This window comes from Sinocyclocheilus grahami, unplaced genomic scaffold, assembly GCF_001515645.1.
Source record: "Sinocyclocheilus grahami isolate Dianchi unplaced genomic scaffold, SAMN03320097.WGS_v1.1 scaffold819.1, whole genome shotgun sequence".
Classification (NCBI taxonomy): domain Eukaryota; kingdom Metazoa; phylum Chordata; class Actinopteri; order Cypriniformes; family Cyprinidae; genus Sinocyclocheilus; species Sinocyclocheilus grahami.
Window position 1 is genome coordinate 20,694 of NW_015505998.1, and position 21,587 is coordinate 42,280.

Consider the following 21,587-nt stretch of genomic DNA (forward strand, 5'->3'; position numbering starts at 1 on the left):
AACAGCTTAGACGGTGTTTCAGTACTGCCCCACCCCTTGCCAAAGCAGCAAGTTCCGTCTTCTCCGGTTTAGTTAAGGATGGCATCAGTATTGCCATATCAATTTGAGCCGGATTCAGACCCAGAGAATATTGAACAAGAGGATCGCGCAGAACCTTTGCACGCACGGATATTGCAAGACATATTAGAGTGGTAACGTTATTGTTTTATTGTTTTTTTTTTGGCTAAATCACGTTTTAGATAGGATTTACTATGTACAAATAAGTGTATATGTATTATTTTTATTGTTATTTAATTCTAACATTATAACATGAATTGCAGTAAAACTGTTATACAGTTGAATTTATTTATACCATAGTCCAGTGTTTCCCAGGCGGCATATATATGCAAACTCATTCTCTGCCAGCAGGAGGCGCTGTTGGAGTGGTAGAGCTCGAGGTTTCCCGGTAACGCTGTACACAAAGCAGCGCTCCGCTCACAAACGCTGCTTTATCAGACATTACATGCAAGATTACATGACAGTCGGTTTCCTTCAGAAATACAGTGATATAAAAACACCCGCACTCAATGTATGGGAAACACTGTAGTCTCATAATTGAAGTGTAAATTCTGCAGATTACATAATTGTCCAGTATTGTACTGTCAGCAATTTATAATATAAACGTTTTCATAATTATAACATACATATTTACATACATAATTATTCAGGTGCATGTGTAATAACTTGCGAAAACTTGAGGCTACAGCAGCACTTCTTCTTCGTCGTCTCGTCTGATGCACTCAACCAAGCGTTCTAACCACGAGCTCGCCCCTCCCTGCCCCCCAACCATTAGAATTTCCGTAGGAGGGAATTATTTTAATGATATTCTAATAGACCGCTTTGTGATATCACAAAACCCGGAAAACAAACGCTGTAGTCCAAACGAGCCGTTCGTTGTAGTTCTTGAAAAGGGATTTTTTTTTAAAAACAAAATATCTCCCTTTGGAGTGGACTTTGAGATTTGTAAGTTTGAAGATCTTTTTTATGCCCAAACATTCACACTACACACTGACTAAAATTCAAAAAGTGAAAAAGCATAATAGGACCCCTTTAAAGCCCTATTCGCACGGGATTAGTATTACCTGGTGACGTCCAGTCATTTGTAATAATTGCTAGCTGGGCAATAGCCACAAATAAACATGTAGCACATTTTGATCCCAGTGTGGTAAAGGAATGTGTATTTTTGAGGAGACAATAGATCATTTGTTTTTATATTGTTTTAGATTAAGAAGAATATTTCAGACCTTGGAAGATTGGTTCAGAAAATTAGAAGTATTTAGTCCGGTGAATTTTATATCTGGTCTTAAATATGTTGCTGCAAAGAAGAAAATAATGTCTTTGATAAACTTTATAGTGGGTGAAGCAAAGTTAGCAATATAGTTGACAAGAAAGTGGAAATTAAAAGGTGAATGTTCAGTGGATCCTGAATTGACTTTTAAAGCTCTAATAACTGCTAGAATCAGAGCAGAATTTACTTTTTATAAAATGACGAATAATTTAATGGTTTTTAATAAAATTTGGGGAATTGAAAAAAAATTGTGTGTTCTTGATGAAGAGGAAAAAAAACTTTACTTAAAAAAAAAAGAGAGGGAAAAAAGAAAATTTATTGAAATTGTTAGAAAAACTGTGTTAATAAAGGAGTGTAAAATCAAAATCTCTTTCTCTCTCTCTCTCTCTCTCTCGTTCTAATCGATTGTTGCAGGTAAAGGTGAATGTGGTGTTGTCGAGTAAAATCTTTCAATTCCCAAACTTTTGATTCAGATTCGATTCCTTATTGATTCACTTGCATAATGTATATATCAGGACATATCAATTTTTGCTTAAGGGAACAGACACGCACTGAGAGGGTGAATATAAGGTCAGTACACCCTTTTCATCAGAAAAACAGACCCTACATACAGTAAGTTGGACAGTTGAACCAAAAACCCATGGAAGTTGTTAGACTCCAAATCGATAATCAGCTGTGTGGATGTACATCTGTTGACAATGTTTTAGCCTGATTTGGTTGTTTAAACGAACATTCAATGTGAGAATGTATGTGTGTTTTCACAGTAAAAATGTCCAGGAAAAAACGTGTTGTCTAGTCTTTTGTGTTTGTGGAAGTAGAAATGTAAGAATTCTTACAGTATTGTTTTATTGGAAAAGTGGAATTTCCCCCCACTTACTAATGAATCTGGGGAATAACTTTAACAAGACAAAGATTTCAAGTGTTTCTTGCATCTTTTAAAGTTCTGAATGTTTGGTTTATTGTTTGCTCATTTTTGTTTGTGTATATTTTGTTCCAAACCTTCAGATTTGTGTGTGTAAATGGTAGACTGAGTACACACACATTCAAAGAATAAATGTTGACTTAAAAGGATATAATATGTTATGGTTATAGCAAAGTGGCATGTGACTCCTGCATGCTTGAGAACACAAAGTGGTTTTAGAATAGGACCATCTGTAGATAAAAAGCTCTTTTATAACCTATTATTTTAAAATGTTTAGAAAAAAACATCTGAAGAAGCATATATAAAGTTGAGTAAAATTAATAGAATAAAAAGATTTAAAAAAACTTAAATCTAGTACTTATTAATAAGCAAAATACATTATGTTGGTTACAATATTAAGCTTAAACCACTAAAGTGCATTAATAATAAATGTGTACCAGTCCAGAAAGTTTTTTTTTTGATGAGATATAGAATGTGAGTGTGAGGAGAACCTCCAGAATAATTGGCATATCATGTGTGCTACATCAATTCAAATCAGTCAGATCTTTTTCTGTCGAATTATTGAAACCAACAAAAATTGCGTAAGAAACAAATAGAATGTTTTGGTTTTAGATTTGTATAGAATAATACAAATGTAATATTACCTGGTTGCATAAATGTGCACCCTTTTATAAGATGTGGTACTTGGAATGAACAAATTACACAATTATTTGCAAAGTAGTGAAGGCCATCATCAACAAGCGAGAATTAAAATGATAAAGAACTTAAAAGGTAATAATAAAGAAAAAAAGAAGATACATAGGATATTCGGAAAAAGATTAAAAGAAGGTATTAATCAGAGAATAGTAATGAAATAGAAACAGGATTAAACAAACGAATTTGATTGTTAATTAAATAAATAAAGCAAAGAAATTGGGGAACACACAAGCTGGGTTTTTTGGCATGAGAGCTGAACACGCAGCAGCCAGAAATACAGCTTGGGTGAACCCGAAACAAAATTAACAATAAAATAAAATATTTTAAAATATGAATAGAGACGGGATTATCATCCATGTATGTGTATAAACAGTTGGTGGCGGTATGTGTCTACGGTGCGGAATACGCCAACAATTCCACCAAAGAAGAAGAAGAAAGCTCCGCCCCCTTTGTTATTGAACATGGCAGTGTCCCGATTACCTCCAGCGGCTCTGAGTCTCAAACAGGTAAAAACCAAGCTGTTTGGACGCGTTCAGAAACAGCTGGACGGAGCGCAACTTGAACTATTCCTTTAACTGTTTAATTAGACACGCCCTCCTCCCAAGACCCAGCACTCCAGAGATGTGTACATGCACGAAAGTGCATGAAGGAAAAAATAATGACTTTCAAATTAGGGCTGTGCAATTAATCGCATGCGATTGTCATGCGCATCTCGTCAGTGAAGCCGGTTCCGTGATTAGTAGTAAATCTTCATCACCTGCTTTCAGATGGAGCGGTACTTTTACTACACAGAGCCGTAGTTCACTGACAAGCTAGGAAATATCGCATTCATAATCGCAGATGAATCGCATTCGATTATGAACGCGATATTGCCTAATTGTCATGGAACGGTTCTGTGATTGGTAGTAAATGCTCTGTCGGAATGAGAGTCCAAACAGCTGATAAAAACCACGCTTTTCACTGGAGGAAGCCTTATTGTGGAGAATGGACTCTATTGAACGTCTTGATGGATTTGTTTTATATGAACACGCTGATTTTGGTTTCACAAGATGTTAATTGATGGACTGGAGTGGTGTGTGGATTATTGAGATGTTTTTATCAGCTGTTCGGACTCCCATTCTGACGGCACCCATCCACTGCAGAGCATCCATTGGTGAACAAAAACATTTTGGATGGCCTGAGGATGAGTACATTTTCAGCAAATGTTAATTTTTTATTTTTTTTTGTGAACTATTCCTTTAACTGTTTAATTAGACACGCCCTCCTCCCAAGACCCAGCACTCCAGAGATGTGTACATGCACGAAAGTGCATGAAGGAAAAAATAATGACTTTCAAATTAGGGCTGTGCAATTAATCGCATGCGATTGTCATGCGCATCTCGTCAGTGAAGCCGGTTCCGTGATTAGTAGTAAATCTTCATCACCTGCTTTCAGATGGAGCGGTACTTTTACTACACAGAGCCGTAGTTCACTGACAAGCTAGGAAATATCGCATTCATAATCGCAGATGAATCGCATTCGATTATGAACGCGATATTGCCTAATTGTCATGGAACGGTTCTGTGATTGGTAGTAAATGCTCTGTGTAGTAAAAGCCGCTCCGTCTGAAAGCACGTGATGGAGATTTACTACTAATCACGGAACCGGCTTGACTGACGAGATGCGCATACGATTAATTGCACAGCCCTACTTCAAATCTAATGGCAGAGTACTTGAAGTGAACTCCGCTTAAAAGTGAGGTCACGTTTGAGTTTTTTCAGGCAAAGTCCAGTCATTTCAACAGGAATCAGCACAGTTAGGAGTTTCACGCGAGTTATGCTAATGTGACCCTGGAGCACAAAAGCAGTGTTAAGTCGCTGGGGGATATTTGTAGCAATAGCCAAAAATACATTGTATGGGTCAACATTATTGATTTTTCTTTTATGCCAAAAATCATTAGGATATTAAATAAAGATCATGTTCCATGAAGATATTTTGTAAATCTCCTACCGTAAATATATCAAAACTTAATATTTGATTAGTAATATGCATTGCTAAGGACTTCATTTGAACAACTTTAAAGATGATTTTCTCAATATTTAGATTTTTTTGCACCCTCAGATTCCAGATTTTCTAATAGTTGCATCTCAACCAAATATTGTGCTATCCTAACAAACCATACATCAATGGAAAGCTGATTTCTTAATCTTTCAGATGTATAAATCTCGATTAAAAAAAATGGACCCTTATGACTGGTTTTGTGCTCCATGGTCACAAATCAGGAATTTTCAGCAGCAGAAAGCTGCTTGGATTAAAAGTGACTTTGTTGTGAGCTGTTTTTCTAATGAAAAGGGTGTACTACTGACCCTATATTCACCCTCTCAGTTCTGGTTGCATAAAGTTTGTCATGTCGCGATGTAGCTGAAGATTGCCAGCTCTCTTATAAAATGAATGATGTTACTTTGCTTTGTCACAGTGAATGTCTGGCAGTGTTGTGAGTCCTCCTTACAATGGTCCCCATTTACATGCATTGTACATTGTGTATGGTTTTCCTCCTCAGGATGTGATTCGCATGATGATCACTCAAGCGCACAATCATCTGGAGGATTTGAGAAGATCTCTCGCATTGGCTGGATTCTAGAACGTCGACGTGTTCACCACTCATTAAAAGCATAGTTCAGCCAGAAATGAAAATTCTGTCATCGGTCACTCACCCTAATGTCGTTTCAGACACGCAAAACTTTCATTCATCTGACTTTTCATTCATCGAAGTACAAGTGAAGATGTTTGTAATAATCTCCGTTTGCCCCTCCATTACACACAAGTCCACACAACCAAAATGTTCACGCTTTAAAAAGTCCAAAACGACCTCTATATGAATCAAGTGCTTTAATCCAAGTCTTCTGAAGAGGCACAATCCACTTTATATGATGAACAGATTTAATTTAGGCTTTCATTTGCATAAACATTGATCAACTCACATACATAGAGGGCATGAAATATGGTAAAGACAAAAACTAATGTCTCTTTTTACATGAGAACAAACCTCATTGGTTTTCGTGCACCAATGTGCTCTGTGTTGATCAATGTTTATATGTGAATAAAAGCCTAAATTAAATCTTTTCAAAGCAAAGTATAACAGCATCGTGTCTCTTTGGAAAACTGGGTGATTGGATTTTAAATTGAGGAACCGAAATCTCAGGTTTCATTAAAATATCTTTGTGTTTTTGAAGATGAGCAAAAGTCTTATGGGCTTGGAACGACATGAGTGTGAGTAACTGATGACAATTTTCATTTTTGGGTGAACTGTCCTTTTAAAAAAAAAAAAGTCCACTGTAATGTGAAAGATAATCAGACTTTTTATTGTGTATATATATTTATAATGCACGAGTGCTCGTTCTTTTACTTTGCCAGATATTAATAAAAGCCAAATACATTCACTTCTCTGAGTCATAATTACGGTGTAGTTGAAATATTACATAACGTCAGAACAAATGCACCTGTGGCTGTGACATCTGTATGTAGTTTCTGCATAATTTTTACAGCAAACGCTACATTATGAATACCAATAAACGTTCCACACAGTACTTATTTCATAACTGCATTTGTTGATGGAAAATGTGCAAAATGTTAGCCATTGTTCTCTTGTATTTAAAGTACTCAAGGGCAAGTAATGGACTTACTAGTGCATAAATATGTAATATATTATCAAACTATAATAACAAAACAGTTTACAGTTGTGTAAAGTGCATATAAAGACAAAAACTGGCCTTTATGGCCGATCAAATAACAACTCTCCAACCACTAGATGGATTCTTTTTTTCACAAATGTACACGGATGTAGTTTATTAAACATTAATTTGTGACAGATCACACAGCTGCATGACAGTAAACAATAATGTTCCCTTTGAAGCAGCTGTAAACAATTATTCGAGTAGTCATACATTTATATAAAAAACAAAACATGGTCATTACATATCAGTTGTTAACATTTGTCAAGACGTGCATCAAAAACAATTTGATTTCATAGTTCATCATCAATAGCCACTGGCAAAGACCTCAGCGTAACTTTAAACAGCAGTTTGAAATCAAAGTGACCATTATTTTGACTTTGATCATTTCAACAGTACTTACAACAATCCACACATCAGTCTTGATGGAGCAGTGTGAGGTTAAAAGAGTCGTTCAAGCGCACAGTGGCGATCAAATGATCCAACATTTGTGAATATTTAAAGTCAATACGAAATGACATTCATGTTTAATTGGATGTTGGACAGTGAGCTTTCCATACCAGAATAAAGTGTGTAATGTAGTTTATTTCGACATCACAGTTCAGTATATTTCATTGAATTTAAAGGGATAGTTCACCCAAAAATGAAAATGTGATGTTTATCAGCTCACCCCCAGGGCATCCAAGATGTAGGTGACTTTGTTTCTTCAGTAGAACACAAAGATTTTTAACTCAAACCGTTGCAGTCTGTCAGTCATATAAGGTAAGTGGATGGGAATCACGGCTTTGAGAGTCAAAAAAACATACACAGACGAAACCAAATTAAACCCTGCGGCTAGTGACGATACATTGATGTGTAAAGACACGAAACGATCGGTCTGTGCAAGAAACTGAACAGTATTTATATCGTTTTTTACCTCTGATCCACCGCAATGTCTAACTTCTGAGCGCGTTCTCAACAGCCGGAGCGTGACGTCAAATAAATACGGTCGGGCAAAAAAATTCCACGTTGTCTGATGATATATCAAAATCGTCTTCCATTGTGATGACCTGTACTTCTAAATATCTTTAGATCATTGCAGTGCCAGTGAACACGTCCGCAATCTCTACACTGTGTAAATAATGAGTGACGTATACGCGCGACAGATCACTTCCGCACATGCTTCTACTATCATAGATATGTATAGATTCCCTATTCGACCGCTCCAGATACGTTGACGCGTCCGCCATTTTGTAACGTATCGCGGCCCATAGAAACAGTCACTAATGAGGCATCTACTTATTATATCTATGTCTACTATGCCAGAGCACGAACATGCGTCGGATGTTGTGAATGCTATGATAAGAGGTAAAAAATGATATACTGTTCAGTTTCTTGCACAGACTGATCGTTTCGTGTCTTAAGACCTCAATGTATCGTCACGAGCCGCAGTGTTTAATTTGGTTTTGTTTGTGTATGTTTTTTTTACTCTCGAAGCCATGGAGCCCATTGACTGCCATTATAAGACTGATAGACTGCAACGGTTTGAGTTAAAAATCTCCTTTTGTGTTCTACTGAAGAAACAAAGTCACCTACATCTGGCCCTGGGGGTAAGCAGATAAACATCACATTTTTATTTTTGGGTGAACTATCCCTTTAACCTTTACACAACCACAGCCTCAAAACATTTACCATAGAAAGGGACAGAGTCTTTCCCTGCCCATGTGTTCCGAATTTTATTAACTGAACGATTAAAAACGGTTAAATTAGATTACTTATCTACCAAATGAAACATTCACACATGTGAATCTGTTACAAACACATTACGTTGTAAGTTCTTAAGACTTCAACTACAGACTACATCAAAGTCCTCAATTAAACATCACAGGTTAAGACATTTCATCTTGTGCAATAAAGTCCATATACAAAGACATTACAAAATAAACTAATACTTGCTTATATCAGTGTTTGCTGTGATGGATTTTGTTACTTTTATTTGTCAGTGTTCACTGGTTTTATATGATCTGCTAAATCTCCAAAGTACTGGCATGATTTAGTCACTTTCACCAAATTTGTGTACTAGTACTGGAGTAGCTGTGTTCATGCCTTATTCTTAATGCTTTATATTAAGAATACAGTATATGTAAAATTTTTGTCCTTTGAATTTGCTTTCACAAAACAGACTTATCTTTGTAGTGCATTATTAAACCTGGAGTTTGAACAGATCTTTGACAGTGGCGGTTTGTCTTGATGTTACGTCTGTAAAGCCAGACACATAACCCACGCAAGCGTGCAAATGCAGACAAATTCTTGAACCGGGCTCTGACAGCATGCAGTCCCGCTGCACATAAAGTGCATTCTTGTGTTTCTCTGGCAGCAACAAACCTCAGTTTATGCTAGCGCTTCCTGCAACAGTGCTAAGAATGCGTTTGCCCTCCATTATGAATTGTGTTCTGGCAAATGAAATCAAACTTGTGTAGCTTAAGTTAAAGTACTTACAAAGAGTATGTTTTGGCTCCACATCTGTTTAGATGCTACTTCTCCTGACGCTTACTACTGCAGTGTTATCTTCATGTGTTAGCTGCTCTATTGAACTTCACCAATTCATTCGGACATTACAGTGTCTTCTACACCAGTGGTCTCTTATGTACTAGCTCTCCTCCTGTTTGTTAGTTCTCAGCAGTCTGAGTTCATCCTCAAGGTAGCTTATTCTGTCCAGCAGAGCGGCTCTGTCGGCCTGGGCTCTCTGGTTGGCCTGCCAGCGTGCTTCTTCAATCTTCCTTTCATACCAGCGCTCCATCTGCAGAGTCACTGCCTCGAAAAAGTACTGCGTAACCTCCAGCGCGTGCATGTTTTCCTGTTCCTGGGCGAAGGAAGCCTCAGCAGTGTGGTGATCTCCTAAACTCATCATGGTTTGAGTGTTGTGTTTGGTCTTTGCTCTTTGTTGGGTGCGTCTTTTGAGGTTCCTGTGTTCGCAGCACTGATCGGGGACAGGTCTCAGCTCCAGAGGCTCATCTTGCGCTCGGTGAGGGTCACTACAGGCCCGGGATCGTTGCTTAGGTCGGACTATACAAGGAGACTGGGGTGCAGATTGATTCTGTGCTGACTGCTTATCTGAAAAGACAGAACAGCTTAAGAAGGTCTGCAACATACACAACGACACCAGCACCAGCTGCAGTTGTTAGACAATATTAATCTTGATACCGACATATTATTATAAAATAGCTTCGCTACTTAATTGCAACATTATAGTTTTTAGCAATGAGGTAACGTCGCGCACAATACACACACATACTCTCTCTAATTAAAATAAATGTTATAATTTGGAGAACTTTAGCATTTGGTCACTTGCTCAGCAATGGATGCTCTGCAGTGAATGGGTGCCGTCAGAATGATAGTCCAAACAGCTGATAAAAACATCACAATAATCCACACCACTCCAGTCCATCAGTCAATGTCTTGATAAACCAAAAGCTGTGTTAGTAAGAAACAAATCCATCATTAAGACGTTTTATCCAGCTAAAATATGAGCGCTCTATCTAAAATATTGCCGTCCCTAGTAAAAAGTCACCTCATCTGGATCAGGAGAGAAATATGCACAGATCAAGTGCTGTTTACAAGCCAAAACAGTCAACAAATATGTGTGTGGATTTTGATGTGAGAGACTACAGACTTTTTCACTGGAGGAAGGGTTATTATGGATTATGGGCTTAAAACCGTCTTAATGATGGATTTGTTTCTTGCAAACACGCTGCATTTTGCTTCACAAGATGTTAACTGATGGACTGGAGTGGTGTGGATTATTGTGATGTTTTTATCAGCTGTTTGGACTCTTAATCTGACGGCACCCATTCACTGCAGAGGATCAGGAGCAAGCGATGGAATGCTACATTTCTCCAAATCTGTTCTGAAGAAGAAACAAATTCATTTACATCTTGAATGGCCTGAGGGGGGAGTAAATGTTCAGCAAATTTTCATTTTTGAGTCTACTATTGCTTCAAAGTGGTCAGAATGCTAGATCTAACAAGCCGCTGTGCGTCGGGTGGTTCTTTGCCTCTACAAAGCGCATTAAAACACCTAGCTTGGGATTATCCTTTAGCTAACGTATGGTGTATCCTTGAAAAACGACTTCAACCTATTTTTAAAGAAGAGCTCGGAGAGAAATCCTCCACTGAATGTCTAGATGCTAAAAACACATCTCAAGACCCCTAGAGTCTTGGTGATATATGACACAATTAAATATATTTTGTTCCTTATTCATTTGTTAATGCCTAAATTTCATTTCAAAATTGCAACAGCTCATTATATATGTAAAATAAAAATAATGTAAGATGTAAAATAAAAATATTCTTATTTATGAAAAATTATTTTGTCTATATCCCTCCATATGTGTATAAAGATGTTCCGTTTTGTATATTTTACTTCTAATAACCGTACATGACACATATATGTTATGTAACACTTACATAAGCCTTTATCTAAATGAGAACAAACACAGGAAAACCATTAATGCTGCATGCAGCGTGGTCTGTATGTGAGATGAGTCAGAAATTTGCTCGTGTTTCGTCTTGGTGATATATGACACAATTAAATATATTTTGTTCCTTATTCATTTGTTAATGCCTAAATTTCATTTCAAAATTGCAACAGCTCATTATATATGTAAAATAAAAATAATGTAAGATGTAAAATAAAAATATTCTTATTTATGAAAAATTATTTTGTCTATATCCCTCCATATGTGTATAAAGATGTTCCGTTTTGTATATTTTACTTCTAATAACCGTACATGACACATATATGTTATGTAACACTTACATAAGCCTTTATCTAAATGAGAACAAACACAGGAAAACCATTAATGCTGCATGCAGCGTGGTCTGTATGTGAGATGAGCCAGAAATTTGCTCGTGTTTCTGTGTGTGTGTGTGTGTGTGTGTGAGAGAGAGAGAGAGAGAGAGAGAGAGAGAGAAAGAAACACAGTTGAATTGAATGTGTGTGTGACTGTTCATTCATCTGTCCAGTCACGAGTGTCATACCCGGTGAGACGCGGTCCACCTCAATCACATAGTAACCGGCTGATGCATCCTCAGGACTCGTGCTCGCTGCTACAGTCTCTCGTCCATCTTTGGCCTCTGGTTGGTTTGTTGATGGAGAGTAGCAGGCTTTGGCACCAGATGTGTCCGGTACAGCTGTGTGGGAACGGGGATCACAACCCGAAAGCGTGTCGGTGAGGGACGAGGAGCGCCGTAACTTAGTGGCGCTGCGATCGCCAGAGAGACGCGTCTCCAAACTTTGGATCTTAGAAAGGCACCAGTTCTTGAGATCGTTGACCACTGACGCCTGCTTACAAAGACAGTAATCCAAAGATTAGCCCATGACCACTAAAAGCCAGATTTTATTCCTTTACGTCTTTGCAAAGACCGCACACTGTTTCTCATGCATGTAAAATGGGGTGTATGCAAATATGATTATCTGCATGTACATTTTTTGGTGAATATTACCTGTCTTTTTTCTCCTTCCAAGCGTTCTTGTATGGCTCGCTTGTCAATGCGATGTAAACATTCAATCCTCTCAGCAGACACTCTCTCTAAAGTGATCTTATCTAGAGCTCTGATCTGAAATAGCAAAAATGCACACAATAGTCAAGCAAAAAAAAACATCATAGGCTATGCACATAAACATTTAAATGAAAAATGCAATAAAAGTTCAAACTGATAAATATACATAGGTGCGAGCAGCATAAGGATTGGCAATTAGCTATTGAAATTATGGGCTGCTGAAGCTGAAGTGATCATTGGCTTTGGTTGAAGTTTCCCTTTATGGATATAGGTCAAGTCGTCAATATAGGCCACAACCGAAAAGTGAATTAGTATGAATCTGGGAAATGTTTTGACAAACCAAAACTTGATACTACTTTTGAAAGTTTTGTCACGAGGCACTCTAGATGCTCTAAGAGTCTAGACTCTGCACATTTATGTGAATTGGACCAGTGGCTTTAAACAAGTTTGAAAAGGTAAATGTCAGTGCTTGGCTCCTTAATGAGGACACATGGATTATTATATTCAGATGAAGCTCAGAGGTTTATGTTGGTAGGTCTTGTGTTGTTTGCACCTGATGTTTGTTCTTGCGCTCCATTTGGCCCATCTTGCTGTTCATGAGCTCCTGTACAGTGTGAATCTCTGACTGCATCTCCTCTTTTGTGGCCATGAGCTGATTCTCCAGTTTGTTAATGAGAGGTTCACACCTGCAGCCATTCAATGGGGCCTTTAGAGGAAATAACACGTATACAAAAGTCAGTAATAAATTAAAATAGCAAATTACTGCATGAGATATCTGCCATTTTTCACCTTTTAGAGAAAATGAGAAACAGGTCTTACGTAGCAGTCAAATTGCATTTAATTGATAAAAAATACAATTAAGTAGATTTTTTTCTGTAATCTTTACTCTTTGAACTGGCACTCTTTCATTTCCATGATAATTAGACAAACTATTTTAGAAGATGACAGCACTATTGAGGACAGTGACCGATTCTTTAAATAATCGCACACATAAACAACTAATTAATCGTATGCTTTTAAGTGTGAAGCACAATTTTTCTTAAACAAACAACAACAAAAATTCTTATAGATTTCAATTAATTACTGTAATCTATTCTTAGGATATATGATTGTAATGTAATAATAAATGGTTATAGTTTTATAGTCCTCAATAGGAGAAAGATGTCTAAGAGTCCCTTAAAATGTGTTTGAAGTAACCCATGTGTACCCCAAACATACTAATATGAAGGTTCACTGACAAACTAACTACTACTGATTTTCAATGGAGTGCTAATTGAGAAATGAATCAGTTTAATCTGATGGTGAAACTGGCTCCTCGCCTGCATGATCTTGCCATCTTTGCCTCTGTAGAGAGTATAGAGCTGGTACGCCTTGTAGTTATGAGGAGGAGGAGGAACAGCGGAGCATCTCTCCGTTTTACTCTTCTTCTTATGATCACTCTGTTTATTTTGTCTTCGAATGAGGGCATCTGATGGCGAAAGCTGCAAAAAAACACACAGCACACAAAGAGAGCTCTTAGAAACAAGAAACCGATGCCACAGTCGCTGGAAGCAGTACTTGTAAGGAGTGTATTTACATGCAACTTCCTATCATTACTGCAGTATAAACCCAGACAGGGTGAGAAAAGACTCTGCACTCAACATATAATATAATTCACATATTATACACAGCCGATTATACATTATTTCCTAAACTACAGTAGAAAATGCATACATGACGTACCCTCTCTTTGACTTTCTTCTCACAGTTTTTGTTTGCACGAGCCTCTGTGACGCACACATTGTCGTTCTGGCGGAGAGAGTTTTCACTGCCATGAGTGTCATTTGCTGGAGATACACTGTCCTGCACAAACACAGGAGTAAAGTCGCAGCATTGACAATGACCGGCAAAATCTACGGAGCAGATTTAAACATGTTAAGCAGAACTGAGAGTACCAAGCATGAAATTAGGCCTAATGAAATTAAGCAAATATTTAAAGTCACAATGAAACAGAAGTACCGACAGATCTTTTCTTACTTATTGTACATCCAAATGTAACAGCTTATTGAAAAAGAAATGACTGGATGTTGAGATGTGAGCATGACATCTGATGTTTTCACTGGAAGATCCAGTGTGACAATTTGATTAAACTTTACAAGGTCAAAAAAAATGTATAAAAATGAAACGCTTACATGGATGACTTGTTCATAATAAGATCTATTCAGCTTTATTAAATCCGCAAGAGGCAGGAATGCGTACAACTCTGTGAATAAATGACGTTCAAATTCTATTGAGACTAGTTTGTGCTTTCTGTAGAATTCTGGAGTCACAGATTGTGTACGGTTCAGTCTGAAATAATGCCGCATATACAATTTCTTTTAAATCTCTAATGGCATATAGTATTCAATTCATAAACATTTTCAGACTAGCGACTGTTACTAAAGTATAGCTGTCAGGAAGTAGCTCTACACACAAGACTTGAAGAATGAAAACCTAAAAATGTCTTGAGATACAGGTGGTGACTATAGTACAATCAGAATTGTAATTATTGAAAATGTTATTAAACATCTGATGTGTCGTATTACTGTGGGAGTATAAATGTTCAATAATTAAACTATCTGTCATTAAGTATTGCTTACATAATATTTAGCAACAGCATGATTGAACTTCATCAGCCTCTTTTACAGTTCGGTATTGATTGTGTCTGAGAGAGAGGGAGTGTAGGTTTGCTCCTTTACCTTTCTCGGCAGCATCTCCTCACGTGGGACTGACTGCGCTCGGCCCTCAGTCTTCATCTTGTCCCTCCTCTTCCTCACAGTGCGTCCTCGAGTGAAGCTCTACATGCAAATACAGACATTAAGTCAAATGTTGCTTGTCTTAATTCTTCACTCAGCTAAATTTAAAGCTGAAGTGTGTCATTTGTCCAACAAGAGATAGTTCATGCAAATTGAAAATTCAGTCAACATTTACCCAAACCTATGATTGCCAAACCTGCATGACTTACTTTTTTCCAGTGAAAGAATTTTTATTTATTGACAATGTAATTGAGATCAGTGAGGTCTATTGTTGTTTTGGAGTCACTATATGGTCATTAACAGTTGAAACATTCTTTTTTTTCTTGGTGTTCTGGAGAAGAAATTCCAAGATTTGGAGTAACAAAAATGAGTAAATGATGAAAGTGTTGATAGAACCAAACTGTCAGCCAATGACGATTTTGGCACAGATTTAGATTTGGCACACTTTTTTTTTTTTTTGCATGTGATTTGAGTCATTTTCAAATGTGGTTCCAAATCTAATATGCATCTGATATTTGGTCACTTGGTACAATTTGAATGTTTTTGTTAAGCATATAATGAAAAAAAAAAAAAATGAAAAAAAAAAAAACGAAAAAAAAATTATATATATATATATAAAAAAAGACATTTTCTTGTCAATTGCTCACAAGTGTGTGTTTTCTTACCTGTGGAGCTTTGGTGAGCAGCAGCGCCACTTCAGGATTATCATTTTCACGAGCCTGATCGAGAGCCGTCTCTCCCGCCTTCACCCAAAAACACACACACACACACAGAAGAATCATGCACATAAACAGATAAATGGGTCATTTCTGCTACATGCCAATAGCAGCTATAAACATCTAGACAGTTTAACTGACTTGCCCAGTAAGAATCAGCTAAGAATGCAACGTTCTGTTGCATTATGAATTACACTCAGACACATTTTGTGAAACTGTGCCAATATATCATATCTAGAAGCATCTGTGTTGAAGTATCTGTGTAGAGTATGTTTCAGGGCTTTGCTAAGCTCATGCAATATTTCTGAAGGTGCTCACATTGTTGTTAATGCGGCTGTCGGCCCCAGCCTCCAGTAACATGCGTACAGTCTTCCTGTGATTCAGAGCAGCTGCAATATGTAAAGCCGTGTCTCCTGCCTGAACATCGGAGGAGATTCTGAATTAGCCATAAATCAGAAACATCTCCACGATGGTCATAATTACAGCTTACTCAATGACCAGCAAAATGCTGTTTTAAAGGGATAGTTCACCCAAAAATGAAAATTTTATGTTTATCTGCTTACCCCCAGGGCATCCAAGATGTAGATGACTTTGTTTCTTCAGTAGAACACAAACGAAACCCGTTGCAGTCTGTCAGTCATATAATGGAAGTGAATGGGAATCACGGCTTTGAGAGTCAAAAAAACATACACATACAAAATCAAATTAAACCAACCAATGTGACGATACATTGATGTGTAAAGACACGAAACGATCGGTCTGTGCAAGAAACTGAACAGTATTTATATTGTTTTTTTAACTCTGATCCACCGCAATGTCCAACATCCGGCACGTGACGCATGTACGTGCTCTGGCATAGTAGACATAGATATATAAACGTAGATGCCTCATTAGTGACTGTTTCTCTGGGCCATGGGAATCTACTTATATATAGAGTTAAAAACCGATATAAATACTGTTCAGTTTCTTGCACAGACCGATTGTTTCGTGTCTTTACACATCAATGTATCGTCACGAGCCGCATGGTTTAATTTGGTTTTGTTTGTGTATGTTTTTTTGACTCTCAAAGCCGTGATTCCCATTCACTTCCATTATATGACTGACAGACTGCAACGGTTTGAGTTAAAAATCTTTGTTTGTGTTCTACTGAAGAAACAAAGTCACCTACATCTTGGATGCCCTGAGGGTAAGCAGATAAACATCCCATTTTCATTTTTGGGTGAACTATACCTTTAACAATATTTCAAGTCCTTACATTATTTCTTTCAGTCACTGAGCAGATGGCACTCAGGAGCGCTCGGATCACACTCACATGGTTATATCGGGCAGACACATGCAGACACGTGTCACCTACCTAAACAAAAAAGTCAACTTCATTTTACTTAAACAGCACATTTGTTTCATGCTGTTTCAATGTAACAATGGCAAAAACACAAGAGAAAGAAAAGAGAGAGACATATGAATCAAATAGACAGAAAGAAGAGTTTGACCGTACTTACGCTGTTCTTACTGTCGGGATGAGAGCCACCCAGCAGCAGGACTTTCGAGCTTTGAGCATGACCGTTCTGACCCGCCAGATGAAGAGCCGTGTTTCCTGCCTGAGAGAGATTACATGAGCTGATCTCCAGCTATACAGTGAGTAATAGTATAGAAAAGAATCACCCCCCTTTAAAAAATCACATTTTGTTGCATGGCCTGGTCAGAGCCCAGACTTAAACCGCATTGAAAATCCGTGGAATGACTTGAAGACTGCAGTCCACAAATGCTCAAAAAAACATCAAATTTAACTGAACTTGAGCAGTTCTGCAAAGAAGAGTGGGCAAATATTGCAAAGTCTAGATGTGCAAAGTTAGTAGAGACAAATCCCACCATACTAAAGGCTGTAATTAAATCAAAAGGTGCTTCAACAAAATACTAACACATGGGGGAGATCCTTTTTCCAAATCAGTGATTGTTTTTTTTTTCCCTGACATGTTAAGTGTTATATCTTTCACTTGGATGTTATAAGCTGCACTGAGTAAATACAGCTGGATAAAACAAAAACCGTGTCCGTCTTCATTTCAGGCTGCAAAGCAACAAAATTTCATTATTTTAAGAGGGGGGGGGGGTTCTTTTCTATACCCACTATATGTTCAACTATAATGTTGACAGAATTATTCCACATTTTAAAAATAAATCCAGATGCAGAACTGAATGCTGATTGGTCGACACAGCTATAAAACACCTGTTCACCATATGATTGCACAGCACCATGGAGACCATAGTATCTTACATACAAGGGCTAGAACTTCCGATGGAAGGATGCCACTTCATGAATTAATAAAACAATAATCACATTATTTATTTTTGAATGATGTACTGATTTTATTATAGCAGGCTGTGCTGTATTGTAAAACATGACTAGTCAGGACTGAAGGAGTTGCATGTGCTCCACTGCAACAAAACAAAGCTGCATGAGACAAATTATGTAACATTCATCGCAAGTAATTATTTGTGCATTTGCACATATTTACAATTGTATTAAAATCAGCCAAACGCAGCAAGGTTGTTTATCATGATATTGTGATTTCAGATAATTCTCTTTAAATCTAACTAATTTGCCTCAGGGTGAAAGAATATGGAAATCTGACCCACAGCTTCTAAAAGAACCGAAATTCTGCAATTTTTTAAGAGAACAAATTTCCTTTTTTGAGATGAACGATCTCCCTGGGACATCCCCTTCAATACTGTGGGAAACTATGAAAGCGTATATATCAGGGGTTGTATCATTTCTATTCAGGCTGCTAAAAAGAAAAGAAAAAGGGTGGAATTGGCTGACCTTGAGCAACAAATGAATCGTTTACTTTAGACAAAGAAAATGCAATGCATTTGTCTATGGAGATCTATAAAAAAAATACTTTCTTTACGATCTAAATACAATCAGATACTTTCAGACCGTATAACTAGGGGATTTTTATTTACACAACAAAAATGTATCAAATAAAATATGGTTTAAGTTCCTAGAGTGGGGAGGGTGTTAAAGGAATCATCTTCTTTTTTCTTTCCCTTTTTCTAATACCTTGTTGTTCTGGTGCTTTGTATGTCGGTCTTCTTTTTTATCTCCTCTTTTGGTTTGCAATGCTGAATCATAAGATGTGTGTTACTATGTTTATTGGATTGTTGGATTCCCCAATAAAAAGATTTAAACACATAAAGTCAGCCAAACACTTGTGAGGTCAACTGGAAAGCCAAAATCAAAAAAGCACCACCTTTTATTTTTTCCCACTTATTGTGAGATTAGGTATGTACATGCAAATCATTGAATGTTGAGGTTGTTTTTGCTGTGGCAGTGGCTTTTACCTTGTTTTTAGCGTGAACGTTGGCGCCAGCCTTCACCAGCAGTTTGACAGACTGACTGAAGCCGTGCCACGCAGCCTCATGTAACGCCGTGTTCCCATCCTGAGAAAAACATATGAAATATAACCGCTGTAACACAGCTCTCCTTTGCATTTGGAATTTCAAATGCAATATATAAAGAAAACATAAAAACAATGGCTGTTCATTAGAATATTCATTATTTGAGTTTTATACACAAATTTCAGTTTTATTTAAATTTAAAAGGGTAACATTTTTTTTAAATGAAACAAAATAAACTATACTAAAATTAGTAACAGGGCTGCAAATTAAGCCTAAAGTAGATTATCACAGAGCAGGCTTGGGACCAAATGGTTTATAGTTATTGATATATTTATTACTTTCCTCATAAATTAAAGAAAAACGTACAGTACACTTCATGTCAGGGTCCTTATCATCCTATCAGAATTTATTTTCCAATAACAACCAGATTATTCTTATAAAATAAGATTATCATTATGATTATTATTATCATTATCCTTTACATATTTAAATATCAACATTGCAAGATCATTGCAATTCCTGCAATAACGACTCTTTTTCTAGCATATGTGACCCTGGAGCACAAAACCAGTCATAAGGGTCAATTTTTCGAAATTGAGATTTATACATCATCTGAAAGCTGAATAAATAAGTTTTATGTTGATGTATAAATTGATGTATGGTTTGTTATGATATGACAATATTTGGCCGAGATACAACTATTTGAAAATCTGGAATCTGAGGACGTAAAAAAATCTAAATATTGAGAAAATCATCTTTAAAGTTGTCCAAATGAAGTTCGTAGCAATGCAATATTATGAATCAAAAATGAAGTTTTAATATATTTACGGTAGGAAATGTACAAAATATCTTCATGGAACATGATCTTTACTTAATATCCTAATGATTTTTGGCATAAAAGAAAAATCAATAAATTTGACCCATACAATGTTTTTTTTGGCTATTGCTACAAACATACCTGTGCTACTTAAGACTGGTTTTGTGCTCCAGGGTCACATATGTGAACGTGAGATATTTACCTTGTCTTGTCTATCTAGTGCACATCCTTCCTGAATGAGAGCTGAAATGACATCAGCGTTTCCCAGCACAGCCGCTCTGTGTAAGGCCGTCTGGTCACCCTGACAGCAAGAAAAATACATAGAAATGAAACATCAGTCAATCTGTGGTGATTCTGCCATCTGGCTGCACAGAGTGTTACTTATGAAGTATTGCAGCAGACCCGGAGATCGGCTGAATGGATTCGAAAACGGTAAAACTCAACTGTTTAACTCTAGGGGAGCTGGAAAATGAGTCTATTTTGAAAAATAGTGGAGTGTTCCTTTAAGAGGAAGGCGTGTGTGTTACTCCCAGCGCCTCCTTTGCCATGTTGAAAAGGGATCTAAAAATTCCCATTATAAAATAAAGTCAAAAAAAAGTTTAGAAATCTTTTTTTGGACCAGTCTTTCCTACAGATTTCGGATTTTTGGTCATAAAACGGCAAGCAGATCTTGATCCATTTTAAGTTGGACATGAAAATGATGCTATATTAACATGATTTTGTTCGCTGTTCAGAACAGCAGTGCGGGAAACACTGTTTAAGATCAGCACATTTTCAGTTTTCTGTAGAGCACTAAAGGACTATGCTGGCTTCTGTAAAATCAGGATTCTTCCTCTGGTGTAGAAAACTAAATAAAATGGCATGGTTGCCCAAACACAGATAAGGTTCATGGAAACACATTTCAGTTTGTTTTGTGCAATATCATCTGTCCTGAAGGTAGAGACACAAGGTGAACAAAAAAATACCAAAAATATCAGTTTCAAAAGACCCGTGCTGTGGTCTGTTCCTCATTTATCTTCTGACTTGACATATAATGAATGAGTTATGGTCCTTTTATGTCGTGTCTTGAGTTTCTTCAAAACTACTCCTTTTGTGCTCCATAGAATAAAGTCATATGGGTTTGGAAGGACATGTGGGTGAGCAGCTCCGTGACACTTTTAGTGAATTATTTTTTATATAGTACACTAGGGGTGTGCGATATATATCGTCTGTGATAATATCGTAATTGTCGTTTTAACGATGTGCGATTTGACATTATCGAGTATTTTGCAAAAACCATTCAAAACATCCCTACAGAGTGCACGCATGCATCACGTGAAGTCTAGACTAGTGCGCGTGTGCATTTAGTGTGCGTTCTTTCACTGCATGATTCAGGCTATTAAAATGCATTTAGAATGATCACAAATTCAAGACATGATGGCAGAACATTTATATATTTATAGCACTTCATATAGTTATTCAATTTCACACGAAGAGTGCCGTTTTTCTCCAAAAATTACCATGATTACAAATGTGACATTGAATTCAATAAACAATAAGTTAATTAAGAGACTTACGTTTTAGACACCACATTGCTTGTTTTTGCTCTATTTCGCCAACAAAAATCATTTCGAATACAGCCACAGCGCTGTTTTGTGTCTCTGAGCAACACGACGGTGTTTCGTTCCTGAATGAATCAACTGTTTAAAT

General features: G+C 37.1%; 1 protein-coding gene and 1 long non-coding RNA gene across 3 annotated transcripts in view; one reads left to right on the plus strand and one right to left on the minus strand.

Annotated features, from left to right (window-relative positions):
- LOC107562344 (uncharacterized) overlaps window positions 1-5,320 on the plus strand; it is an 8,735-nt gene extending 3,415 nt beyond the window's left edge. The window contains exons 2-3 of the long non-coding RNA XR_001605976.1: window positions 3,319-3,321; window positions 5,310-5,320. This is a non-coding gene — a long non-coding RNA (uncharacterized lncRNA). The remainder of the gene's footprint in view (window positions 1-3,318; window positions 3,322-5,309) is intronic.
- Window positions 5,321-8,234: 2,914 nt separating this feature from the next.
- The window catches only part of LOC107562345 (ankyrin repeat domain-containing protein 6-like), a 30,745-nt gene continuing 17,392 nt past the window's right edge, over window positions 8,235-21,587 (minus strand). Inside the window, exons 4-16 of one of the 2 annotated variants that reach the window (XM_016246979.1) lie at window positions 20,101-20,199; window positions 19,025-19,123; window positions 17,185-17,283; window positions 16,941-17,039; window positions 16,004-16,102; window positions 15,635-15,712; window positions 14,913-15,011; window positions 13,918-14,037; window positions 13,515-13,676; window positions 12,749-12,901; window positions 12,139-12,252; window positions 11,674-11,977; window positions 8,235-9,748 (exon numbers count right to left, since the gene is read on the minus strand). In XM_016246979.1, coding sequence (XP_016102465.1) covers window positions 9,285-9,748; window positions 11,674-11,977; window positions 12,139-12,252; window positions 12,749-12,901; window positions 13,515-13,676; window positions 13,918-14,037; window positions 14,913-15,011; window positions 15,635-15,712; window positions 16,004-16,102; window positions 16,941-17,039; window positions 17,185-17,283; window positions 19,025-19,123; window positions 20,101-20,199 — 1,989 coding nt within the window. In that variant the 3' untranslated portion in view covers window positions 8,235-9,284. Of the gene's footprint in view, window positions 9,749-11,673; window positions 11,981-12,138; window positions 12,253-12,748; window positions 12,902-13,514; window positions 13,677-13,917; window positions 14,038-14,912; window positions 15,012-15,634; window positions 15,713-16,003; window positions 16,103-16,940; window positions 17,040-17,184; window positions 17,284-19,024; window positions 19,124-20,100; window positions 20,200-21,587 lie in introns of both variants that reach the window. The other variant, XM_016246978.1, reaches the window with a different exon arrangement.